This window comes from Emiliania huxleyi (genome assembly GCF_000372725.1).
Source record: "Emiliania huxleyi CCMP1516 unplaced genomic scaffold EMIHUscaffold_224, whole genome shotgun sequence".
Classification (NCBI taxonomy): Eukaryota; Haptophyta; order Isochrysidales; family Noelaerhabdaceae; genus Emiliania; species Emiliania huxleyi.
Genome location: NW_005200385.1, coordinates 17735 through 43517, shown reverse-complemented (window position 1 = coordinate 43517; position 25783 = coordinate 17735). Strand labels below are relative to the sequence as shown.

The following is a 25783-nucleotide window of genomic DNA, read 5'->3' as shown; positions in this document are numbered from 1 at the left end:
GGCCACGAGCGGTCGGTCGACTTGCTGATCCAGCGCGGCGCGGAGACGAACAAGCAGAACAGCAACGGCGACGCCGCACTGATGGCAGCCGCCAGCCAAGGCCACCCTGCCACCGTGCTCCGCCTGCTTCGGGCGGGCGCAGACGCGGCGCTGCGCTGTGAGGAGGGCAAGTCCGCGCTGCAGTTTGCCAAGGAGAGGGGCCACGCCGGGTGCGTGCGCGCCCTCGAGGAGCATGCGGTGGCGGCGGCGGCGGCGGAGGCAGCGGCAAGGGAGGCGGAGAGAGCGGTGGCAGAGGCGGAGGCGGCGCGGCATGCCGAGGCGCTGCTGGCGGAGGAGGAGGCGGAGAAGGAGGTGGGGGAGCGCGCCAAGGAGAGCAAGAAGGGGAAGAAGAAGAAGAAGAAGGGGAAGGGCGGCGGGGTCGGCGCTGGGCCGTCGCGGGAGCCCGAGGAGCAGGTAGCACTGGCGGCGGAGGAGGCGGAGTTGGCGGCGGCGCTCGAGGAGAGCGCGAGGCTGGAGGAGGAGAGGCGGGCGGCGGAGGAGCAGGTGTCGTCCTCTTTGGCTGCAGAGAGGCCGCCTTTGATGGAGGAGGAGGAGCCGCCGGCCGACTTCATCTGCCCGATCACGACCGAGGTCATGGGCGACCCGGTGATGGCAGCGGACGGGCATGCTTACGAGCGGACGGCGATCGAGCGCTGGCTCGCGACCAAGTCGACGAGCCCGATGACGGGTGCGGAGCTCGAGAACACTGGCCTCTTCCCGCACCACATGCTGCGCCGGCAGATCCGAGAGTGGCGAGAGGCGTAGGACGGAAGGCAGACCCTGCCCCCAGCCGACCCGTTATTCTTTTTCGGCTCACCTGTTTCCGCCGAAAAATCAGCCCGGGCCCGGCGGCGGGGGGCGCGGCCGGCCGCGCGGCCGGGCGCGGGGGGCGTGTTGTGGCGTACGGACCCGTACGCCGCTCGCCCCGGGCCGTCGCGCGCGCTCTGTGGACCCCGCGGACAGCAAGATTTAGGAGCACCGGTATCTTTATAGATGAAGCGGGATTCGACACATGCGGACGATCGAGCAGCCATCGAGAACAACAAGACTTTTGGCGAGCCAACGCAGCCGAGAGATAAAATCTTCGCAAGAGGAGAGCCCAGAGTCTCTTGCTAGAGCGGTGCAGCCAGGCCGCACAGCGCGAACTCGCCGTACTGAGCCTAGCGCAGCGCGAACTGGCCGTCTGAGCCTAGCGCAGCGCGAACTCGCTCCTGTCGCTGCGCAACCCTAGCCGAGCTCCATTTTTAGGACTAAAAAGAAGACTAAAAAGAAGAAAAGAATCTCGAAAGGAAGAAAAACATTTGCGATCCCCAAGGTCGAAGGTGCACCCTGGATATCCTCGGAGCGCGCGACCCGGACCAACGCCGATGGGCTGGAAGGCGGCTGCACGCCACCTAGGCCTGGCATTCAAGGCCTTCGCCCAGTATGAGGAGCCCCCTGGAGGGTGTGGTGCACCACCGATCGATGACCCTGTGCCGCCGACACCTGAACGCGTCGCTGACGGTGATGCCGCAGCTGCGGAGAGAGAGGCGCGAGCGTACGAGGCCGAGCTCGCCGCGCACCAGAGTGGAGCAGCGGAGTGGGTGCGGTCGCGTCCGCGCTACCTTCCTGCTGTCGCTGCCGAGACTGACCGCCTCTCTGCTGCGGCGTCCTCAGGAGACGCTCGAGCGCGAACACCTGTGGGAGCTGTTCTGGAGGGACACCACGCAGAAGATCGCGGCGCTGGCGGCGATGGTCTTTGTCCTGTGGCTGCTGTACTCGCGCTACCGGCAGCTCCGCGGCGGATCGACACTCACTCGCGAATCAGCAAAGGCGAGCGCGCGCCTCCCGCTACCACCGCACGCTACCACCGCACACACACACCGGCGCCCACTCCTCCTGTGCTCCGCTTGCAGCTCGCCTCCGGCTACAAGGCGCCCGACAAGGCGGATCTGAAGGCCAAGGCCTCCGCCTCGGGCAGCGGCGAGGCGAGCGGCATTCTCTGCCCAGCCCACACCATCTACCTTGGCCCAATCTCTTGGCCCAATCTCCTCACCTCAAGCTCACCACCTCTCACCACCACATCCAATCACCTCGACGCATCTCTCACCTCCCTTCCTTTCTCCTCTCCTCTCGGCTCATCACAGCTCGTCTCGGCGCACCTCGGTCCAGACCCTTCCTAGACCTTTCCCAGACCCTTCCTAGACCTTTCCCAGACCTTTCCTAGACCTTTCCCAGACCCTTCCTAGACCTTTCCCAGACCCTTCCCAGACCTTTCCCAGACCTTTCCTAGACCTTTCCTAGACCTTTCCTAGACCTTTCCTAGACCTTTCCCAGACCCTTCCTAGACCTTTCCCAGACCTTTCCTAGACCTTTCCTAGACCTTTCCTAGACCTTTCCCAGACCCTTCCCAGACCCTTCCCAGACCTTTCCTAGACCCTTCCTAGACCCTTCCTAGACCTTTCCCAGACCCTTCCCAGACCTTTCCTAGACCCTTCCTAGACCTTTCCCAGACCCTTCCTAGACCTTTCCCAGACCCTTCCTAGACCTTTCCCAGACCCTTCCTAGACCTTTCCCAGACCCTTCCTAGACCTTTCCCAGACCCTTCCTAGACCTTTCCCAGACCCTTCCTAGACCTTTCCCAGACCCTTCCCAGACCTTTCCCAGACCTTTCCCAGACCTTTCCCAGACCCTTCCCAGACCTTTCCCAGACCCTTCCTAGACCTTTCCCAGACCTTTCCCAGACCTTTCCTGGACCGTTCCTGGAACCTTCCTGTAGGCGGGCGCCGTCTCAGACTCGTCCGGGCCGCGGGGCGAGCAGCTGCGCAGGTGGGCGCGCTCACACACCCACACAACCCAACGCCCCAGACCGCACGCACGGGCAGTCGAAGAACGGACACACACAGATCGACGGACAGAGACCGACGGGTGGCTAGTCCGGCAGGCAACGCCAAGCTCACACCCCCACACCCACACACTCACTCAACACGATCCCACACACGCACACACGCACGCACGCACGCACACACACACACACGCACACACACACACACACGCACGCACGCACGCACGCACGCACGCGCGCACGCCGCCACCATCGCCACCGCTGCCCACGCCGCCGCCGCCCCCGCCGCCCCCGCCATCGACAGCACTGCCACCCACGCCCGACCCTCCCACGCCGCCTCTAGGTCGGACGGTTCGCCATATCTCGCCATATCTCCCCACATCTCGCCATATCTCGCCATATCTCCCCATATCTCCCCATATCTCGCCATATCTCGCCATACTCGCCATATCTCCCCATATCTCGCCGTGTCTCGCCGTGTCTCGCCGTGTCTCGCATATCTCGCCATACGTCGCCATATCTCCCCATATCTCGCCATATCTCGCCATATCTCCCCATATCTCGCCGTATCTCGCCGTGTCTCGCCGTGTCTCGCCGTGTCTCGCATATCTCGCCATATCTCCCCACATCTCGCCATATGTCGCCATATCTCGCCATATCTCGCCATATCTCCCCGCCGCTAGGTCGGACGGCTCGCCACTGCCCCAGAAGGAGATCAAGACGTCCGAGGAGCTGATGAAGGCGGCGAGACACTTCCGAGACACTTCCGAGACACTGCCGCGACACTTCCAAGACTCTGCCGAGACACTTCCGAGACACTGCCGAGACACTTCCGCGACACTGCCGAGACACTGCCGAGACACTTCCGAGTTGCTCCCTCGCACGGCCCGCGGCACGCGCCTCGATCCCTCGCGGCCTGCCGCCCTACGCCCGCCCCTCACCGCCACCTCTCTCCCCACTGTGCTGGTGAAGGCGGCGGCAGCGTCGCGGGACCTCTTTGAGCGCACCGTACGCGAGCCTAGAAGCGGAAGATCTCCCCAGATCTCCCCCCGTCTCTCCCCGTATCTGGCAGCACGGAGCCTAGAAGCGGAAGATCTCCCCATATCTCCCCCCGTCTCTCCCCGTATCTGGCAGCACGGAGCCTAGAAGCGGAAGATCTCCCCAGATCTCCCCCCGTATCTCCCCGTATCTGGCAGCACGGAGCCTAGAAGCGGAAGATCTCCCCATATCTCCCCCCGTATCTCCCCGTATCTGGCAGCACGGAGCCTAGAAGCGGAAGATCTCCCCAGATCTCCCCCGTCTCTCCCCGTATCTGGCAGCACGGAGCCTAGAAGCGGAAGATCTCCCCATATCTCCCCCCGTATCTCCCCGTATCTGGCAGCACGGAGCCTAGAAGCGGAATGCGTGGTCTTGCATTCCGACGAGCGCTCGAGAGGACACGGACTCCGCTGTGTTCGGCCGCATGCCACTGCACGCACACTCTTCCGCCGTATTCACGCGGTGCTCTGAAGACTCTGCACGGTACCGCACGCCCGCCCTGAAGTTGGTGTCTCCACCACGTAGGTCAGCGATCCCGACCTGGCGTCCAAGGATGAGTAGAGTGCGGGGGGGGGGGGGGGGAGAAAGAGCTGTGGAAGACTGCGGAGGCGCAGAGACGCGAGGGGAGAGCAGGGGCCATGGCGCCCCGCGATGCCGCCGTGGTGTCCGAGGAAGGCGAGAGAGCGGCGCGCTCATCGCTGTGGCTCTCTGATCCCGCGGGGCGGGCTTTGTACTGCGCGGCGAGAGCCGCTGCGGATTGATGTGCATGTGGGGATGCGGCCTGAGGCCCTGGCAGGGTTACACGCTGACACGTACGCGAGAGATACTCAAAAACGCGCCCCTACCCTGAGGTCAGCGCTTCTGCTTTCTCTCGTTTCCCTAAGAGTAAGAGCTAAGACCCCACGCTCCCCTCTAACCCCGTAAGAGAGGTGAGAGCGTCGTTGACGTTTTGTCCGTTGATGAGCGCTCTTTCGCTCAAGCGCTTTCGTTTAATAATATACATACGCTGTGACACCTCTCGGGGATCGGCCGTTGGTTGGCGTATGTGTGAGACAGGGAAGTTGCAGGAGAGAGACAGTCGGTCCCGCCGCGCGACCTCGCCTCTCGATCTCTCCCTCTGGCTCTGCGAGCTTTACAGTATCGCTGCCGCCCCGCGGCGCCGCGCCCGGCCGCCGCCCCTGCCCGCGCCCGGCGCACGCCCTTCCACATGGTGCGTAGGGAGACGGCCGTGCGGCCTGAGTAGCTGATGCTGCTCTCAGCCCACAAAGCGCATTTGCTCAGATCGGATGCCGACCGCTTTTAGGGGATCATTTGCCCTGAGTTGGTCGCTCCGGCTGCGCTTGTAGAACGAGACGGTATATTCGGAGGCCCAGGAAGACCGGCCGCCTGGTCCAGTGCTTGAAAAGAAGTGCGGCGAAAGTGCCGAGCCCGTCACCAAGTTGTGCGGGATCGAGCCCTGGTTCCATGCAGTAGTCGACACATAGGGGTGGTCACATGCGTTGGCGAGAACACCTTCAAACTCCTCGCGATAAATCCGCTCGAGGGTCGATATTGCCATTCCCGAAATGCCAAGCATAGGAGGTCCCACATCCCCGTCGATGGCTCGCTGCAACGGTGTCTTCTTGTGAAATGGGACGCCCTCCCTGATTGTCGCTCGCGGATCAGCACTCTTCGGCCGCGACCTGTTGGGGCGGCTCAGTGACGAGCGGGAGCGAGCCGACGCGGTCGCCGGACGCACGAGATGCTCGTTTGACTTTGAATGATGTGTCCGGATCGTCATTGGGACCGCAGCCCTGCGACTGCGATCGATCGTCATGCGGCTGCAATGCGGCCGGCGGAGTAGTAACCGCCACTTGGAAAAGAATTTTTACACACTCGGAAAAGAATTAATGAGAACAACTATCTCTCACACAGCAGACAATCCCTGTGTGGTGGCGGCGTGCCGTCCTCCCATCCCTCCCTTGGCTTGTCCGTTTTCTTTCTTTTTTACAGCAGACAGGCTCGACACAGGTGCGGACTGGCGCGTGCTAGGAAAAGAATTTTTGAAAGCCAACTCTCTCTCACAGCAGACAGGCTCGACACTTCACCCCGGCACCAGCCCAGCTGCGGCTTCTAGCTCGGCTTTGCGGCGGCGCTCCTCATCGGTCAGGGCAACTGGTGCTGCTGCGGCAGCGGTGGCCGCCGCCGCCACCTCCGGTTTCTTGCGCAGCATCAGGTTGATGACGCTCATGCTTGGTCGCGCGCCGGCGCGGACCTTGGCCTGCAGGGCGAGCAGACGCTCCTTCATGTGCGCCTTCCACTTCGCCTCCGCCTCTGCCGCCGCCTCCGCCCGCGCTTCGACGCGCTTTTGCTTCTTGCTCTCACCGCTCTCGCTCGACCCGCCATCGGATGGCCCCTCGCTGGACGAGCAAACCTCGGCGGCCGCGAGCTTCTGCTCGTTGAGGCGCAGGAACGCCTCCTTGAAAGCGACGGCGGCGCTCTCCTTCGCGCCAAGGGCGGAATCGATCTCGGCCTCCGTCCACGACGTCAAAAGCTGCGCGACGGACGGAGCGAGCGGACGCTGCTCCCACTCCACCCACATATGAGCGCCGTCGCGACGGTCGCGGCCATCCTCGTCGCGCCAGCCGTAGTCCTCGCTCCATTCGACTTGCTCGTACTCATCCGACTTGGCCATGCGCGCCGTCACGCACTGGAGCACGGGGCGTAACTCATCCAGCGGGCCTCCATCGCGGAACTCACGCGCTTCCTCGTCGTACACGCCCGACTTTTTCAGATAATTGTGCCAGCCGACCTTCTTCACGTCGCCGTACACGAGAGCCAGGCCGCCGCCCTCCGCGGGGCGCACCAAAACGTCATCGAGGTTGATCGTGCCGACGCGCCCGATCATGATCAAGAAGGCGAAGCGCTGGAAGGAGTCGGTCGTTATAGCATCCAGCCTGTCACAGTCGTCTTCATGGTTGATGATGTCTGCCAACGAAGTCGCGGCCTTAGCGTCCTTCTGTGCACTCACGTCGAAGACGCAGTCCTTATAAAGACCACCTCGGAAGCCAGCGAGCGGCGCGACCGCACCTTCAAGGGTCGTCGGCTCCTTCACTGAGCCGCCGAGCTGGACCACGGCTTGCTTGACGCCCGTGCCGCTGGCGAGGCGCAGGGAGGTATCGATGGTGGCGAGCGTGAGCGCCTTGATTTCGCCTGCTCCTCCTTTGCTTAAGAATGCGAATGCTTCACGGTTTATATTCTTGAAGATGTACTTCTTGCCGGCCTCGTCGGCCAGCTGCACGAACGGCCTGGGGCCAAACGTTTCGGCCGTGCCCTCCCAAAGCACGGTCCCGTCCTCGAGCGAGAAGGTGATTTGGCGCGCTGCGGGCTTCTCGTCCTCCTCCGAGCTCATGTGGGCGCCGTCGACGACAAGCGCTGCCGTGTTGGGCCCGCCGCCTCGCCCGGCCCTCGTGCCGCCCGCTCGACCGGCCCACCCCACCTTCGCCCTCCTAGACACCTCCTCGAAAACCGGAGCCTCCGGAACCCGTTTTTGGCGGAAGAATTTTACCACACAAGCCCCTCTCACAGCAGACTGGCTCGGACTGGCACTACAAATGGCACAGCAGGCGACGGCCCCTTACGGGTCGTCAAAGAGGCCGGCGTGCTCCTCCGGCCGCTCCTCCCCCTCCCAATCCTCCCCGGGCTCTGGCTCCTCCTCCTTCGCCCGCGCCCTCGCCCCCCGCCGGCGGCGATTCCGTGCGGCCGTCGCCCCCGACCCCTCCCCGCCCCCATCACGGCCGGAGCCGTACCACCCAGCGCGCACGAGGAATGAGGACCGAGCCTCAACCCTGTCCGCCCTCACCGCCCGCACGGCGGCGTCGCACGCCTCAGCCCGCGAAGCGCCAGCAGCATGCGCCGCGGCGTACGCCGCGTCGCCTACCGCCTGCCTCGCGAGACACGCGGCGCGCCACTCGGCGGAAGAAACCCGACTTGAAGAATTTTTGGCTTCGAGGTGGATATCCTTTGGCCGCGTTGCCGTTGGGTAGCGACCACCTCGCACGACACTGGGCACGGGACTGGCGCGCACTAGCACTAACACAGGTACACCACGGGAGCCGCCTAAGCGACTCCCGCGAGCCACGGCGGTGTGGTCTGTGCGGGAGAACGACGATGAACGACAGACAGTCGCTGCATCTGCAGCCCGTGCCAGTTCTGTGCCAGTTCTTGGTGGTCCATGTGACCTCATCGAGGTGCTGAGCGTGCGAAAGTTTGTTACTCAGGAGCTGGTTCGCCGCCTGCCGAAGTAGAAGAGCGCGGACGGCCCTGCCGCCTGCGCCGGGCGGCGGGGACCTGTCGTACACACGACCTGCTGCTGTTCCTTTTTTTACTCATCATCTCACAGTAGAGGTGTCTGTTTTTTATTACATCATTCAATCACATCACACGCTCAGAGATCGCCACTCCCGAGCTCGATCTCCTCCGCCCCTGCACCACCACCGTCGGGCAAAAAGAGGGCCAGCCCCACCGTCGCCCAGAGCGACATCGTCACGCCCGCTAGACAGTACTGCCAGAAAAGTACGGTCGCGACCTCTCGCTGGCCGACCCCCGAGAGCGTCGAGATGGTGGACATGTTCATGGCGGTGGGCGAGCCGCCGACGATCAGCAGCACCACGGGCAGCAGCGGGTTGGAGCCCGCTGGCGGTAGCAGCCCGAGGCGCAACGCCGCAAGGACGACACCAAGGTTTGCGGCGGGCACGACGAGCAGCTTTGCAACGAGCACAAGCCGGGTCGTGGCGCCGGAGAAGAGGAGGCCGCCCGGGCCGCCGCTGCCGCCGCCGCCGCCGCCGCCGCCGCCGCCACCGCCGCCGACTTTATCGCCGCCGCCGCCGCCGCCGCCACCGCCTGCGCCGCCGCCGCCGCCACCGCCTGCGCCGCCGCCGTGTTCGCCTGCTCCACCGACCGGGGTGGTGTCGTCGGCAGCCCGGCCAACCAAAAGCGATGCCCCGAGGGTGAGACAAATGAGCGGGATCGCCTACAGGAAGGTTCCAGGAAGGTTCCAGGAAGGGTCCAGGAAAGGTCTAGGCGAGGTCTAGAGGAGCGGGATCGCCCCTCGGCCCAGCATGACTCCGACGTCGAGGAGGAGCCTATGTGTGCTGCATACGCCGACATCGGGGCGGGATGGCGGTCTTGTGCGGTGTAGTACTCAGAGCACCGCGTGAAGACGAGGGGCTACGAGGACAGTGACGTCGGCTTCTCGACTGCCTGTGCGTGTGCGTCTTGGGTCCGGGGTTGTGTTTTTTGTGCGAAGACGGCTGAATACGGTCGAATACGGCGGGGTATATGCCCTCTCGAGCGCGGGTTGGGAGACAAGAGTACGTATTCAGCTTCTAGGACGAGGAACCGCAGCGGTGCCCGTAGTCACCACCAGCCTGCGCAGCGGCGTGGCGCCCGTCGCCACCCCCGCCAGCGAAGCCAGCGCCGGGCGGGTCAGCAGCGGTGCAAAGCAAGAGGCCAGGCGGCGCGTACAGCGAGCGGCTGGCGGCGGTCGAGGAGCATGGCACGCCGTCTTCCCCAGCCTGCCGCCGCTTTGCGCTGCTCTCCCAGGACTCCCAGGACCACTTTGCGCTGCTCTCCCAGGACCCCCAGGACCCGACGGCGCCCCTCTGCCGGGATCGGACGGCTCTGCGCCCGGCCGGCCGCCCCTCTGCAGCCCGAGCGGAGGCTCGCTCGCACCAGCCGCGGCACAAGCGGCTGCGGCGGCAGTGCAGTCTCCGGAGGGCTGCATCTCGATCGCCACCGGCCCAACGGCCGCACCGGCCGCCAGCATCGGGCTGCTGTCGGCGGCGGAAGACCGGGCGCTCACACAGCGACGGTATGGCAGTCCTGGCGTGTAGCCTCCGCCGCCGGCGACGGACGGCTGCGCGTCGGTCTCGGCGATGGCGGCGGCGGCGGCGAGCATGCGCGGAGCACACACCCACATGCACACGCTCATGACGACGTTGACGAGGAAGAGGTAGGAGAGCGTGCGCGACTCGAGGCTCTGCGCATGCGCCTCTGGCAGTGATGGATCTGCGGGTCCAGCGAGCGCCGGAACCGCGGCTGTGATGGATAGCAGCAGCGGCAGCGGGAGCCCGACCACGTTGGAGAAGCCGCACAGGGCGGTGGTGATTGGACGTGCCGCTCGCGGCGCAGCTGTGAGGCGGGCGGCCAGCTGTCCGCACACGAGGCCATTGAGCATGAAGGCGAGGCTCATGACGGGAACGCCCTTCAGGTGGGTCAGCATCGACGCCGTGATGCCCTCGGCGCAGGACGTGAAGATCATGAGCGGGATGAAGAGCTCCTTGTTGACCTCCGACAGCGCCGTGAGCACTCGCGCGTCCAAGCGGAGCCTGCGGGCTGTGAGGCCGCCGGCTGCGCCAGCGATGACGACCTTGAGCGCCGCGGCGGCCGCGACGCCAGCCAGCGACAGTGTCGTGGACATGGCCTACCACGCCGGGCGTTATCAGGAGCGAAGGGTCAGCAGCGAGGCAGTCGTCAGCGGCGAGGCCGACGTCGGCAGGGCTGGCCGTCGTGGCCTGGCCGTTTATCTCAGTGAAAGAAGAATTCGCGCACATCTGGCTTCCCTTTTCTTCTGCGCGACCGTTACATCTTCGCAATCTCGCCGATCTCCCGAACTCGGAGTCCTGACGCGCCACGTAGGAGCGCGCCATTGACTTGTGTCGTGGGATGTGCTGGTCCCTTCGCGCCTCACTCGCTACTGGCGCGCTCTCGTATGTCTGCGCGTACTATCTTTTCCGCCGCCGCACCACTCACCGCGATCGTTGGCACGCCATATTCCTGTTCACCTTCAGCTCGATGCAATGGCTGGAGGCGGCGCTCTGGGCAACCGATCCTGTCAACGATCGCTGCAGCGCCACCAATGTCGCGCTGTCGACGTGGATTCTCCCGTCGCTGCTGACCGGAGAAATATATGTTCAGTGGGCCTGCGCAGGCATATACCGCCTCTCACTCCACGACGTCCAACTCTCACCGGCTTGGCGATGGTGCCTCCTGATGGTCGGGATCGCGTGGGTCGGCCCCATCGCACACCTACGCGCGCCCGCCTACTTCGGGCCGAGGCCATACTGCACGACAGTGCAGCACACTGCGCTGCGATGGATCTCAACCGAGAGGCAGATACCGGAGCCCCTGATCTGCATGTGGGTCGCTGCCATCACTGCGCCCTTGCTGGCCATGAAACCTTTGGCCGCGGGCGCCACGTTCGCCATTGCGGGTAGCTCGCTGGCGCTGGGCGTGTACCTGACTGTCGGCAACGGCGTGTTTGGCTCGCGCTGGTGTTGGATCTCCTGCTGGTTGGGCCTGCTGATGCTCCTCGACCCGTGGCTGTTTGGCAGTGCGGTGCCCGGCGCACCCCTGCGAAAGACCAGATGAAAACAGAGTTCTTGGTGGCTGGGCACGGCGACGCAAAGATACAGGAGGGGTGGATGGTCAGGAGGGATGCTCGGTAGAGTTTTACCATACCCTCAAAAAGTTGGAACCCTGGTCTGTGTGTGGGTGTGCATGACACATGGAGTTGGCACACCACATAGTGGTTGCCCCTTCCTATGTCGCTCATTCTGAGCGTAGTGACCGCCTCTGCGTTTGCTCCGGCGCCTGCCTTCACGTTCACTCACGTGCCCACTCCCGTGCGGCTGGCGCCGCGGCTAGCGCCGCCGCGTGCGGCGAGGCCGTGCATGGTTGACTCGTCGGGCATCGACGGCTGGCCGGAGCTTGCGCAGGCAGCGGTCTTCGTCGGCTCATATGCGAGCCTCGGCGCCTGCGCGGTCGGCACAACGCGGCTGTTTGACGCCGCGCGAGAGAGTGCCCTGCCGCTGATCGCCGGGTCGCGCTCCGCTGCGGCCGAGCTGCATCGCGATTTCGTCGCGGCTCTGCCGCTGCTCGGCCTCCTCTATCTCGCCGCCGGCGTCGGCCACTTTGCCGACGCGGAGGCGTTCCGCGCCATCTACCCGCCCGTGGGCACGTGGGGCCTCTGGTACCTGCCCGGCTCTGCAGAGTTTCACGTGGCGTGGACGGGCGTCGCAGAGTGTCTCGGCGGCGGCGGGCTGGCGCTCGGCGGCCTGCTCAGCGGGCTCGGCGTCGAGGCGGAGGGGGCGCTTGGCCTGCCGGTCGGGGGGCTGCTGACGGCCGCGTCCGCTGGCGGCCTCTTCCTGCTGACCGTCGCGGTAACTCCAGCCAACATCTACATGTTCACGCACGGCGCCGTGATGAGCGGCCAGGACGCCGGCGCTGCGCTCGGCCTCTCCTTCCACTGCGCGCGCTTTGGCATCCAGGTCGTCCTGCTGAGTCTGCTTGCGACGCTCGCACGCGACTCGTTCTACTACGCTTGGGGGGACCAGCTGGACTGACCGCATTGCGCGGGTTCAGAGTAATGTGAGTCAACCAAAGCGTTGAGCCTCTGGCCCTTTCTATTACATACATCATAATGTGCGGAGGGGGGGTGTCCGCTGTCTCGTGGCGCCCACGGCCACAGCCTCTGGGCGGCGGGGGGGAACGGCGCGACGGGGATACCAGTCGAACGGCGGCGGAACGCGGAACGGCCTCTCTTAGGCAGTCGATAAATAATAATCAATCGCGAGAGGGTTGAAGGCCCGCACTGCCGCGGCCGACTCGGCATCGAGGGGGCAGCCACGGAAGGCTTCGTCGCCGATCGGCAGGGTGACAGCGTGACGGTTGTGAGGGCGGAGGCTATCCGGCAGCGTGACGGCGGTGAGGGCGGAGCAGCAGTAGAAGGCGCAGCGGCCGATCGAGGTGAGGCTGCCCGGCAGCGTGACGGCGGTGAGGGAGTCGCAGCCGTCGAAGGCTTGGTCGCCGATCGAGGTGAGGCTGTCCGGCAGCGTGACGGTGGTGAGGCCGCAGAAGGCGCCGCCGCCGATCTTGGTGAGGCTGTCCGGCAGCGTGACGGCGGTGAGGGCAGAGCAGCCGGAAAAGGCGCTGCCGCCGATCTTGGTGAGGCTGTCCGGTAGCGTGACGGCGGTGAGGGCGGAGCAGTCGCGGAAGGCATTGCCCTCGAGCGCAATCACGCCGTCCGGTACAATCGCGTGCCCATCCTCGTCTATCGGGTATGCCGGCTCCTCCTCCCACTCCCACTCCTCCTCCTCCTCCTCCTCCTCCTCCTCCTCCTCCTCCTCCGCATCCCCCCCCCCCTCCCCCCCCCCTCCCTCCCACCGCTGCACCTGTTCACGCGCGGCTGCCGCCACCTCCTCCGAGTCGCTGTCCAGCATTGCCTGCAGAAACTCGAGCAGCGTCGCAAACGTCCGCGCTCCGGCCTCGCCGGTGGGCTCTGGCTCTGCCGTCGAGGCTTGCAGCTTCCGCTCAAGCGCACCAACTACACTGGCGGCCTTCTCCAGCGCCTGCCGCAGCTCGCCCTGCTCCAGCAGGGCCGCCGCCTGTCGGAGGTCCGCCGGCAAGTCCGGCGAGGCCGCGTCGTCAGCAGCTGCCTCGTAGGTATCAAGCTGTAAGCGAGGGCGGCAGCCTCTCCGCGGCGTGCACACGGCTGCTGGCACAAACTTGAGGCTGGTCACGTCACAGCGCCCCTGCGGGCACACGCACGTCTGCGACTCCGCGTCGATGACTTTGATGGTGCACAGCTCGCAGAGCGTCGCGTGGCCGCATGGCTGGTTGCGAACGGTGCGAGGGCGGCTCATGCACACCCTGCAGCTCTCGCCATCCTCCTCTCTTCTGGCGCCGCTGCTGTCGCTGGAAGCGGCCCCCGCGGCGCAGCCACCAGCGGCGGGCCGCTCGGTGGTATTGACCGACGTTGCTGCCGAAAACTGCCCCCATCGGCCGCTTGAGCCCTTGGCCCGCAAGCGCACCGTGTAGGTGGTTGCCGGCTCGAGCCCAGTGAGAGTGAGCTCGTGCTCGGACGTCGGTTCGAGTGGTTTGCGCGCGTGCAGCGGCAGGCAGTCCTTGACCGACTCGACCGTGACCTTGCCGCCACCCCAGTAGCTGCTGGCCCTTGGCCCGGACGTAGGCGGGTCGGCCGCGCTTGTGTACCGCACCTCAACGTCGCTGATTGGCACCGAGCTGCCCGGCACGGTGAGCTTGACGGTGATCGAGCTCTCAGACGTGCCCACGACCAGCGGGGGCGCGCACTTCTTCGGCGCGCCTGAGCTAGGAGCCTCAGCCATTGGGGGCGTGTCGCCCGTCGAGAGACCACGGAGCCTCCGAAACGAAAAAAATATACGTGCAAGTGAGGCTGCCGACTGCACTCCAAGTGCTCCAAGTGCGGGGAGCTACAATGCGCCCGGGAACAAGTGACTATCCCTGGCAGCCCAGAACCCTGCACAACCACAAGCCGCATGGCGGGGACCGTTGACTAGTTGCAAATACGGGTCGTGACATGTGGTTCCACCACCCCTCGCAGGCTTTGCCTCTGACCGCCACCGTTCCCAGGCTGCCTAATGGGATGGAAAGGAAGGCTGGGCGAGCGTATAGAAGCGTGCTCGACCTCGTCGTGGCATCGTGGCAACCTGCACGGCAGCGCTGGCAGGCGCGATGAGCGTCGTGCCACCTGACCCGAGACGGGTCGCAGGCGTCGTACCGAGCGCGTCGAGACCGTGTCCTGATGCGCTCTGCATGGGTGAGTCACGTCGGCGTCAAAGGAGCGACGTGTGACCTGTCAGAGCTTGATTTCTGATCTCAGCGGCGTCGAGTCGCCTTCGGCGGCGACAGCTAGGATGCATCTCCTCCGCCGTCGTTTTTCGCGCTACGGCCCTGAGAAGCTGGCGCCGCACGCAGGCGGACCTTGTGTGTGCGCGGAACGCTTAAACAGTGGTGCTCTACGTCACTTTTTTGAGTAGATCGTAGTGCCGACGGCTGGCCGTGACAGCGATTTTGGTAGTTTTTGGTGGGTTTTGCACCACAGACTTTGTGCAACTAGTCCGTTCCCTTTTTATTCAAATTACAAATAGTATCACTCTCCCTGTATCTCAAGAAACGCACAACTTCAACAGGGGCTTGTCAACACCCTGCCACCGCAGACGCACAGGCGCCCCTCCTCGAGCCGCTTCCAGTGGCGCCGCCATGCCACCGGCTACCGCCCGACACCATCGCCGCGCCCCCGCGGCTCTGCCGGTGCGCCTCCGCGGTCTGCCGCAGGCGCTCGAGGTAGGTTGGCGGCGAGGAGGCCGGGGCCGGGGCAAAGGTGGCCGACGGCGGGGTAGAGCGCTTCGCCTTGGCGGCGGGCGGGCGGGCGGCCTCAGCGAGCAGCAGCCGCTCGAGGCGCGCGACGGCGCTCGAGGCGCGAGGGCGCGCCCACGCGGGATCATCCGCGGCGGCGGAGCTGGGTGTCGCGGTGCCGCGCTTGGCGGCGAGGGCGGCGGCGGCGTGGGGCGTGGAGAGGGCGGCGGTGGTGGCGAGGGCGAGCGGTGCGGTGGGGGCGGCGACGGTGGCAGCGACGGGGACGGCGGCGAGGGCGGCGCAGCCAGGCGCGGGGTGACGCGCCGGCCCCTCCTCGGCCTCCAGCTGGCGGCGGAGGCGGAGGGAGCTGCTCGCGAGGGCGGCGCGCCACTGCTCTGCCACCTCCTGCTCCTCGCTGCCGCGCTCGTGCGCCACCGCCTCGCGGGCAACCCGCACGGCTCGCGCGCCGATGCTCCAGCGGCGCACCGCTTCACGGAGTCGGCGCTCGCGGCCCGTGGCGGCAGCCGCCACGCTCCGAGCGCGCGCCGCCGCGGCCGCGGCGGCGCGCGCAGTCCACCGCGCCAGAGCCCAGCGGGCGAGCTCGCCGGCCCGATGAGGGACGGCCACGGCGAGCAGCAGCACCGCGTAGTAGCGGCCCTGCCACCGCCGCACGGCTGCGAGCGCCCGCCTGCGGTCGCACGCCCAGCGCGTGCTCGCTGCGGCCGCATCGGCGGCCCGCCGCGCCGCCGCGCGCCGCCGCCAGCACGAGCACGCGCGGCGCGCCGCCGCCTCGCGCCGGTGGGTGGCTGCGAGGAGAAGGTTGCGACGACCCGACCCGAGCCGGCGCGCCCTCCCAGCCAGGCAGGCGAACGCCGTGCCGAGCTGCACCAAATCGGCCGCCCCCCGCCGCTCGCACCGGCGGCGACGCGAGTCTGCCGCCGCACGCCACCGCCGCACCGCCGCGCCGAGCGCGACGGCGCGGGCAAGCAGAGACGCGTCCGCATCGGGGGCGGGGGATGTCGCCACGCGGTGGTACCACCGGCGCAATGCCGCTCCGCCGCGCCGCCGCGCCGCCGCCGCCGCCGCCTCCCCCGCGGCGCGCCGCGACGCGGCAGAGGTGGCGAGGCTGGTGAGGCCGCGGCGCAAGCTTCGGAGGCGAAACCAGACGTCGGCCGCCGCTCTCTGCCGCCGCCGCCGCGTGGAATCGGCCGCAGCGACGCACCATCGCGCGGCGAGCGACTCGAGCGTGTGGCGGCGGTGGAAGCCTCTCGCGCGCTGCGCCGCCGCGGCGAGGCTCTCTCGGCGGATGGCCGCGCGCACCCATCGCTTCCTCGCCACCGCGAGGCGGACGTGGACAGACGGCGGCAGCCTGCGCGGCGGCACCGCGGCGGCGCGCCGCCAGCGGCGGAAGGCGAGAGGGAGCTGGCGCAGGCGGGCGGAGAGAAGGCTGAGCGCGGCCGCCCGCCGCTGCCGGACCCGCTCCCCGGCAGACCGCCTGCGCCAGCGACGCAGCGCCGCGCGCGCCGCCTGCCGCGCCGCCGCGCGCGCCGCTCCGTCCGCTGCGGCGCGCGCCACCAGAGCGAGCTTGGCCTCGGTCCGCCAGGCGGCGAAGGCGGCGGCGGCGGCGCGCGAGCGCAAAGTTCTTTCGTGAGACGCGAGGGCCGCCGCCGCGCGCCGGGCGGCGGCGGCCGCCGCCTTCCATCCGCCAAAGCCGCGAGAGAGCCGGCGCACACTCACGAGACCGAGGCCGCGTGCCGCCGCGCGCTCGCGCCGCTGTTGGTCGGCGCGCCCGTGGCTGCGCCAAGTGGCGAGGCTCGAGGAGAGGCGGCGGCTCCGCAACCGCAGCGCCGCCACCCTGTTCGCACGCACGAGGGCCTCCTCCCTCGCCACAAAACGGCTGCCGCAAACCGCCGCCGGGGCAGCTGCCGCCGCCGTCGCGCCGCCGCCGCCTCCGTGCCCGCCCTGTGGCGGGGGCGGCGCCCGGGCCGCCGTCCGCACCCACGGCATCCTCGCACCACCTGAGCCTTCCTCTGCTCTGCGGCTGTGCGGGGATCCGTGCCAGCCACCACCCGTCGAGGCAGTGCTCCTCCGCACACTCGAACCACCGCCGCCGGACGCGCGCGAGTCGAGACGGCTCACCGCCTGCCGCAGCTCGCGGCGCGCTGGCACTGTGGCTGCGGCCACTGCCTCCACCAGAGCCGCCGAGCGTGCGCCATCGTCGCTGCTGCCATCTGCAGCATTGCCGCCGCCGCCAATGCCGCCGCCGCCAAAGCCGGCGCCCGCGCCGCCGCCACAGCCGCCGCCGTCGCCGCCGGCGTAGCGGCCGCTGCCGCAGCGCCCCTCGCGCTCTCTGTGCCCGGCACGGCCACCAAGCACTTGAGGCCGCCCGGGATGCCCCGTCTCGGAGGCGCGCTGGGCTGACGGCTCGGCGGCGGTGAAGGCGCGGCTCCCACGCCCCTGCCGCTCGCACTCGGCCGCTATCGCGCACGCTATCGCCGTCACCTGTGCCGCCACAGCGCCGCGCCGCGCCGGAGCATCTTCGGGCGACTCCTCAATGCTCGGCAGAGGCGGTGAGTGGAGCTTCCTCGGTGGCGGCTGTTCCTCGGCCGTCGGTGAGTTGCCGTCCTCAGAGAGCAGGGCTGCAGCCATGGAGCGGCGAGCGGCAGCCATGGACGAGCGTGTGGCCGCCTCACTGCTGGCCGTCCAATGCTCGCTGCAAGAAGCGCAAGAAACGCCGGCTCGCGGCGCACAGGTCGCGGCACGGGCGTCTCGTGCCCGCCGGAGGCTGTCCACGAGCGACTCCAGCTCCGACTCGAGTGTCGCGGGAGGCATTGATCGTGAGCGCCCGATATTGCGGCCTTTTGAGGGCTGGCGCGGGAAAAGAATTAATGCCGTGCCCCGATCACGCCTCTACACGGGATTCGCATGTTCGCACGAATCGCGCTTGGCCGCGCAGTTGTGCTCGACGAGACACTTTTACCGCAGGCACTCGAGAACCGCACTCCAATTCCTCCATCCAAGAGCTACGCAGTACCTGACATCCCCTGAGGTCCTGCCACTAAAGGCGGTGTGGGTTGGGACTCGATCAGTCAGCGCGGGGGCGGCGGGTGTGCGGGATGTGGGCCCGAGAGCGTTGCGTCATTCATGTGTGTGTATGTATGTATGTATGTAGTAAGGTGAAGAACAGTCAGGCTCGGACTGGACACCAACGCGGTATGGGTGGACGCAAGACAGATGATGACGACACGCACGAGCGACACACAGACACAAACAAGCTCACAAGACACACAGCCAGCGGGCTGCCACACATCCTGAGTGGGCGTACACATCACTCAGGCCACGTCCCCCCTGTCCCCCCCCCCAGCACTCCAAGGTGCCAGGTATACCTGTCCCCTTCCTCGTTGCCTTGCTGATGCTGTCTAGCCTCGTGAATGTGTGTGGTGGGGCGCTGTGGTCAATGCTGTTTAACAAACTTGCAAATTCTTGTCTATTCACCCGCCAGCCAGGGGCACGTAACCGCGCCACGCACGGCAACATCTCTAACATCAGCTTCCCAACCGCTTTGTGTCTCGTCCGACGTCCTCGTGCAGTTCGCCCACCTTGCACCCGATGCCCGCGCGCGGCTGCGCGACGCTCATGCCCCCGCGCAGCAGCTCGGCGTCCTCCTTTGCCGCCCACCCAAACCCGCCGCCTGCGCGCAGGGGGAAGTACGGCTGCTGCCCGCACGAGGCGCAGACAGCGGGTGCCTCGGCGCCCGCAGCCGCCGCCCGCAGCTGCAGCGGCTCCAGCCTGTGCCCGGTGCCCAGAAAGTTCCAGCAGCCCTCGTGCTCGCAAGCGTGGCCTGGCTTAGCTGCGGTCGGCTCGAGAGGAAACTCCGTTCCGCAGTAGGTGCCGAAGCCGCGATCTGCCGCCGCGCCAGCTACGGGTGCGCCTTCGTCGCCGTCGCCACCGCCGCACGGCACGCCGTGGCAGCTCGGCGTAGGGCAGAGCCAGGCCTCGTCAAAGGTGATGCTGGGGTACCCCCTGGCGAGCATCTGCCGGACCAGGTGGGCGAGCCATCGCACAGCGCTCGCCTGCCCCTTGGCGGCGCCCACAAAGTGAGAAGCGTCGTTCGGCGCGGCCACGACGATGTCGAGGGTGGCGGCGGCGAGGTCGACGCGCAGCAGCGCGGATGCGGCGCGGAAGCGGACCACCGCCGCGTCGCGCCAGAGCCGCGTGGCGCTCACGCTCCCGGCCGGCAGCCGCGCGAGGCGCGCGACGAGCATCGGGAACACGCCCGGCGGAAGGAAGCGGTCGCGGGCTCGGAAGCGGTGCCCCCGCATGACGAGCGCGGCGGTCGGGGTCGCAGTTGCTTCTGCCGCCGGCCAGTGGCACGCGAGCTCGGGGGCGCTGACGAGGGGCAGCAGGCAGGGGAAGAGGAAGCGGCCGCAGCCCGCCGCGTCCTTCTCGAGGCGAGAGAGCTCGACGCAGAGCTCGAGGCTGCACACGAGGCTCATCAGCATCGGTAGCTGCGCCTCTGGAGCGGAGTACCCGTGCTGCAGCGCCGCCACGACAAAATAGGCGCACGGGTTGCCATCGTCCCGCACAAGAACCTCTGGTAGCTGCGCCTCTGGCGTCAGGTTTAGGGTCTCGAACCCGCAGCCACTCGATGGCAACCCGTGCGCGGACGATGTTCCCGTGCGGGACGATGGCAACCCGTGCGCACGAACGAGGTTCTTGTTTCTTATCACCCTATCTGTGAAGGGGTCTAATTTAAACTCAACTTCACCCCTCTCACCTCAAGTGACAAACAACATATTGCTAAAAAAAATTTTTTTTGACCCTAAATTTGACAAAAAAAAATTTTTTAGCAATATTGTCAAATTTAGTTTGTCAAATTTAGGGTCAAAAAAAATTTTTTTTTAGCAATATGTTGTCAAATTTATGTCTTACATATATACTGGAATTTGTACAGTGAATTGTTGTTAATTTGTAAAAAGAAATAGAAAAAGAAATAAAAAAGAAATATACTCCTTATGGTAAGAGAGAGAGAATAATACTTTTCAATTTTTATAGTGTCGGTGTCGGCGGCGTCGGCGGCGGCGTCGGCGGTGGCGGCGGCGTCGGCGTCGGCGGTGGCGGCGGCGGTGGCGCGGGGCAACGAAATGGCCCCGTCGACCTTGACGGCGCCCACGGTCGAGAAATAGCCCTTTCGCAGCAGCGAGCCGACTGCGAGGGCGAGCTGGCGCACCTCTCTCTCGCCCAAGCCCGCCGTGCGGCAGAGCTCGCCGAGCCTCGCCGAGGGCAGCACCGCAGCGTGCCCTGCGCCGCCGTCGGCGCCGAGCGCGCCGAGCCCCTCGGCCGCGGGGGCGAGCGCGCCGTCCCGGTCGGCAAGCAGGGAGGGGAGGGCGGCGCCATCCACCGCCGCCGCCGAGAGAGCGGCGGCCGCCTTGCTCGCCCATTCGGTGCCTCGCTGCGCGCCCAGGCCGCGCGCCCACGCCGCCACCGCCGCCGCGTCCCACTGCGAGCAATGTAGGAGCGAGGCCGCGTAGGTTGGCCGCACCTCGGGCGGGCACCTATCAGGGGAGGGCTGGCCGGTGTGGCCCCGAGAGGAGATTCGCCGAGATTCGCCGAGATTCGCCGAGAAGACTCGGGAGCTCGCACGTGGCGGCGCCGCAAAAGGTTGTCTTCCCGACGCCGCCGAAGCCAACCACCATGAGCCGGATCCGAGAGACCGCCTGCGGCTCGGCCGACAGCATGGCGAGGTAGTCGCCCAACGCCTGGGAGCCTGCGCGGTGCGCGAGCGGCGGCGAGGTGAGCACGTTGCCAGACAGGTCGAGCCGCGAGCCGCCGCCCTCTGCGGCGCTGCCCCGCGCGCCGCCGCCCTCCGCGCTCCCGAGCCGCCGAGCGAGGCGCAGCTATGGAGGGAGAGAACAGCCGAGATACAGCCGAGATACAGCCGAGATGTGGCCGAGATGTGGCCGAGATGTGGCCTCGTGGCGACACACGACATCGCACCTGCGTCTCGATGGGCAGTGCGGTGATGATGTTGGAGGAGAGATCAAGCTCGCGCAGCGCCGGGTGTGCCGCAAACGCCTCGCACAGCGCCACACCGCCGCCGTCGTCGACGTCGTTGCGCGGGAGCTGCAGCCTCCGCAGCGCGCGGCACGAGGGCAGCGCCGCGGCGAGGGCGGGAGCGCTCGCGCCGAGCTCGTTGCCTCCGGGGGGGGGGCGGGGGTTGTTGGAGGGGGGGATCCGGAGCGCGCGGTGCGCGGTGGCAGCGACGGGCAAAGGGTGGGGTGGTGCCCGCGCCGGCCGGCGGGGGCGGCGCATGGTGGGTCGGGAGGGGGGGCAGCGGCAAAGCGGGCTGCCGAGGCGAGGTGGGGAGACAGGCATATAGACTGTAGTCGAGCGCGTCGGAGAGGTGTTTCGACACCGAGTGTTCGTGAGGCGAGCGCGCGCGAGGAAGCGGAACGCGCCTGCCGCGCTGAGAGAGACCAGCGCGCAAGCCTCGTGGCCGAGGAGGGCGGCGGCGAGCGCCGCACCCCCTGCAGCGCCCAGCCCGTTGCGGTCGAGTGTCAGCCTGCGCAGCACGCGCGACCGCCCAACGCCCGCAGCGAGCAGCGCGCCACCGACGCCGCCGAGAGCATTCAGCGACACGTCCAGGTCGGCGAGCGAACCGCTGCCGGCGACGGCGTCGGCGAGCGACGAGACGCCGTCGCTCCCGATCGCGTTGTCGCTCAGGTCCAGCCGCGTGAGGCTAGGGACACGTCCAACGGCGTGTCAGGGTCAGGGACGTGTCATGGGACGCGTGTCAGGGGCGTGTCATGGGACGCGTGTCAGGGACGTGTCATGGGACGCGTGTCAGGGACGTGTCATGGGACGCGTGTCAGGGACGTGTCATGGGACGCGTGTCAGGGACGTGTCATGGGACGCGTGTCAGGGACGTGTCATGGGACGCGTGTCAGGGACGTGTCATGGGACGCCATGGCTATGCAGGTGGGTCAGGGATGTGTCATGGTCAGGGACGTGTCCGCCATGGCTATGCAGGTGTGCCGAAGGCGCCTGGCGTTCGCGCCCACCGCCGCCCCGATTGCCGCGCCGCCGTCCGGTCCGAGCTCGTTTCGCCGCAAGTCGAGGGAGGTGAGGCCGGTGTTGCGCCGGAGGGCGGCGGCAAAGGCGGCGCCACCCACGGCGCCGAGCTCGTTTTGCGCCATGTTGAGGGAGGTGAGCGACGAGTTCACCTGTGGACGCGGCACGGACATGTGTGCCTGCTGTGGGGGCTCTTTGCGTTGGTCATCTGCACCTACGCCGCCATCGGGAAGACTTTCGACCCCATGCACGTGTCACGGACATGCCGAGGCTCGTGAAGCGGCGATTTGACCTCCAGTGCCTTGGCGAACGCCGTCGCACGCTCCAGGCCGTACCCGATGCGGTTGGACCTCATGCCCAGCGTGGCGAGGGAGGTGTTGACCGCGAGCGCCCTGCCAAACGCGACACCGCCCTCGACTCCCAAGTCGTTTTGCTCGACGTCCAGGCTGAGCAAGTGGCGGTTGGTCTCGAGGGCCTCGCCGAGCGCCCTGCCGCCGCCCGGGCCGAGGCCTAGGAGACGGCCAAACCGGCAACCTCACAACACGCGCGGGGCATAGGTGCGCTCCGCGGCGGCCGCGCTACCACACCGCACCAGCGTCAGCTGCGTGAGCGAGGTGTTGCTGCGCAGCCCGCGGGCGAGCGAGGCGCCGCCCTCCGGTGCGATGTCGTTCAGGCTCAAATTTAGGCGGGTGAGCGTCTGGTTCCGGCCAATCGCGTCGCCCAATGACATGCCGCCCTGCACGCCGATCCCATTCCTCTCCATCTCGAGCCGCCGCAGTGACGTATTCGACGCAATCGCCGCCGCGAGGTGCTTTGCGCGCTCTGGGCCGATACCTACGTTCGCCGAAGCAAGGTGACTTGCGGCCGAGCGCGGAGATGGTCACGAATGCTAACGAGCCGAGGCGCTGCATGTCGACTGTGGTTGCGCGGCAGTGCGGGGCCGAAAGAGCCTCGATCAATGCGCCAAAGGCGGAGCCCTCCGCGATCTCGCTGGCCAGGTGTACGTGCTCGCGAGCACACACGGCAGCCAGCCTTTCGTGCTGCGCTGGCTCGAGGCCTTCAGTCGCTGCATCGCCGAGCCGCGAGCGCTTGGCTACCTGGTCTCGGAGGTGGTCTCCGGAGCCATGCTTGACAGCGCCAATCGCTCCGTGCTGGTGGTTCTTGACCATCCTCGCCGCAAGCTAACGCCTGTGTCGCTTTGCCCATGCCCTGGGTTCCAACTTTTCCGGGGTGTGGTATGGTAGCGGGAGGGGGGGGTTATGGTCCTGGACCGCCCAAGGCTAGCCCCGATAGCTTCTCGCCGCCCTTGCTCGCCAGCGCCGGCGATGCCGTGGCGCGCCCGCCGCGCCCACGCGCCCGCGCCTGAAAGGTAGCCCTGCCACGCCCGACGTACCCCCGCGCCCGAAGGATGACCCGCGCCTCCTCCTCCGTCACGGGCGTCTCGCGACCCCCTCGCGCCCGGAGGATAGCCCGGGCCTCCTCGTCCGTCACGGGCATCTGCGTCTTGTGCTGCAGGGCAATCCTCAGCGCCCGGACGCGCTCGTCCTCCTCGGCCGTGGCCGCCGCGCTCGCCTCCGCCGCCCCAGAGCCCCCTCCTGCCCCACCTCCTCCGCGTCCGCGCCGCTGTATGTAGAATTCTACGAATACAAGCCCCTCTCACAGCAGACTGGCACGGACTAGCACCACAAAAGGATGTAGAATCCGAAGCACCGGCGGACGCAGCACGTGGCTGCGAACTGTGCCCGGTGTCGGTATGGCGCAGCCCTCCTTTTAGCCCCCCGCTACCCAGTTGCACTCGTGCGACGTAGCGGGGGGCCACGACTACGTTTACGAAAACATAAGTAGTCCCGCGAGGTGTGAATTCGGCCGCCCAGTAGCCCCCTCACCGGCACCCCCTCGAGCCCGGCACACACCTCCCACGCGCCTCCCCTCAGGCACCCTCGTCTCTCGCGCCGGCACCGCGCTCGTCGCCATGGCGGGCGGCGCACGACGGGGTCGCCGTGCTCGTCTGCTGCGAGACGTACAAGTTACGGAGCGGGTCCTGCTCGACGCGATCTGCTACAGAACGAGCTCGGCGACCCCGACGCGCTGCTCCAGGCGGCGGACGCCGACCAGGGCGGCGCCTCGCTCTCCGAGTGGCGCGAGCGGCCGCGGCTCAAGCTGCTCAACCATCATAAACCTCTTATTCGCACCTTGAAAAAAGAAATGTCCGACTTTTGTCGAAGATCCGGAGGGTTTATCAGAGCATCACCCTTTTTGCACATGTCTCGCTTTCGATTCATTTATTCTTTGTGGTGGTTCCCATGGTAAACTCGAGTATACCTGTGCTCCAGTGCGCAAAAAGAAAGAGAACAGGAAATTGAGAACAGGAAATTGAAAAAAAAAAGGAAATTGAACTCTGCGTGACAATCTCCAAGGAGGCGCGATGATGGCACGCTGCGAATCGCAACTCGAGACGCTGGACCAAGTCCTGTCTCTGCGAGTCGCCGTTGATGCATCTGCTCACGAACACAGCCCGCCCGCCTCGCGAGAAGGAGCACGCAGAACCCACCATCGCCGAATCCCTCGCGGCGGCCGCACCGGTGGTCAGACATGGTCTGGTCGTCGTCGAGCGCGGCAGCCGCAAAGGCGATGCTGTTGCACCTCCTTCGACTAAGGAGGGCATGCCTCACGCGAGCGGCAACCTATCGAAGGTGTCCTGTCCTTCCGGCTTCACCTGGATGTGTGTGCTTTCGCGACGCAAACATGCGCACGACGCCTCAGCAGTCATGAAGTCAGAACGCGAGAAGAGTCGGGTTCTGAGATGGCTGTGCTTTGCAGCGATGCAGCGCAAGCCGGACGAGCGCAGTCGTGTCTCGAGGCCGAGGACACCACCACGCTGCAATGCAGCGGGATCAAGACAGCTGCTGCTCGTCGCGATTCTGCCTGCCTTGTGTGCCGCTTCCGCACCGCCGCCGCCGCCGCTCCCACCCTCGGGTCCACAGATCACCGTTGCCGAAGCCAACCACGCTTGCGCGTTGAGGGCAGATACGCAGCATGCGGAGTGTTGGGGGGACAGTGCTCCCGCCGCGCCCGACGTGGCCTACACGCAGATCTCAGCGGGTCGACTCCACATCTGCGCTCTGAGGGCAGACAACGGGCGCGCCGAGTGCTGGGGTAGCAACAGCGCCGGCCAGAGCACCCCGCCGCACAGTGTGGCCTTCATACAAGTCTCTGCCGGCGGAGATCACGCTTGCGGTATCAGGGAGGACACGCGGCGCGTCGAGTGCTGGGGTGACGACAGCGAGGGCCAGAGTGGCGTCCCCGGGGCTCCATCGCTGCCGCCGCTCCCGCCGTCGCCATCGTCACCGCCCCCGTCACCGCCATCCCCATCGCCACCGCCACCCTCGCCGCCGCCACCAAGCCCGCCACCGCCCTCGCCACCTCCGCTCTCGCCACCTCCGCTCTCGTCATCGCCCTCGCCGCCATCGCCGTCGCCGCCACCGCCGTCGCCGCCGCCCCCCTCGCCGCCGTCGCCCTTACCGCCGACCGGCGGTCGCCGACGGCTTATTGAGCGGGTAGCCTACACGCAAGTATCTGCCGGCACGTATCACACATGCGCTCAGCAGGAAGACACCGTTCATGCTGATTGCTGGGGTAGGAACGTGGAAGGCC

General features: G+C 66.9%; 6 protein-coding genes across 6 annotated transcripts in view; 3 read left to right on the top strand and 3 right to left on the bottom strand.

Annotated features, from left to right (window-relative positions):
* EMIHUDRAFT_235692 (hypothetical protein) overlaps positions 1-804 on the top strand; it is a gene marked incomplete at both ends in the record, with an annotated part of 1478 nt that extends 674 nt beyond the window's left edge. Inside the window, one exon of the mRNA XM_005779858.1 lies at positions 454-804. Within this exon, the coding sequence (XP_005779915.1) occupies positions 454-804 (351 nt within the window). The remainder of the gene's footprint in view (positions 1-453) is intronic.
* A 563-nt stretch (positions 805-1367) lies between these two features.
* EMIHUDRAFT_424207 (hypothetical protein) lies at positions 1368-2221 on the top strand. Its single transcript, XM_005779857.1, has 3 exons — positions 1368-1622; positions 1696-1851; positions 1935-2221. The coding sequence occupies exons 1-3, from the start codon at positions 1407-1409 to the stop codon at positions 2199-2201; spliced, it is 639 nt and encodes a 212-aa protein (XP_005779914.1). The 5' UTR covers positions 1368-1406; the 3' UTR covers positions 2202-2221.
* Positions 2222-8327: 6106 nt separating this feature from the next.
* EMIHUDRAFT_114584 (hypothetical protein) lies at positions 8328-10361 on the bottom strand (the record flags this gene model as incomplete). The annotated part of the gene is made up of 2 exons (XM_005779856.1): positions 8328-8912; positions 9855-10361. The coding sequence occupies 2 exons, from the start codon at positions 10359-10361 to the stop codon at positions 8328-8330; spliced, it is 1092 nt and encodes a 363-aa protein (XP_005779913.1).
* A 1123-nt stretch (positions 10362-11484) lies between these two features.
* Positions 11485-12285, top strand: EMIHUDRAFT_235686 (hypothetical protein; the record flags this gene model as incomplete). The annotated part of the gene is made up of 1 exon (XM_005779855.1): positions 11485-12285. The coding sequence occupies one exon, from the start codon at positions 11485-11487 to the stop codon at positions 12283-12285; it is 801 nt and encodes a 266-aa protein (XP_005779912.1).
* Positions 12286-12621: 336 nt separating this feature from the next.
* EMIHUDRAFT_58191 (hypothetical protein) lies at positions 12622-12972 on the bottom strand (the record flags this gene model as incomplete). Its single annotated transcript, XM_005779854.1, has 1 exon — positions 12622-12972. A coding segment is annotated over one exon (351 nt), but the record flags the coding sequence as incomplete, so codon positions are not given.
* Positions 12973-18603: 5631 nt separating this feature from the next.
* On the bottom strand, positions 18604-23298 carry EMIHUDRAFT_235683 (hypothetical protein; the record flags this gene model as incomplete). The annotated part of the gene is made up of 9 exons (XM_005779853.1): positions 18604-19789; positions 20200-20279; positions 20460-20613; positions 20702-20892; positions 21056-21188; positions 21474-21797; positions 22381-22639; positions 22712-22884; positions 22964-23298. 9 exons carry the CDS (start codon positions 23296-23298, stop codon positions 18604-18606), a joined length of 2835 nt encoding a protein of 944 aa, XP_005779910.1.
* Positions 23299-25783: the final 2485 nt, after the last annotated feature.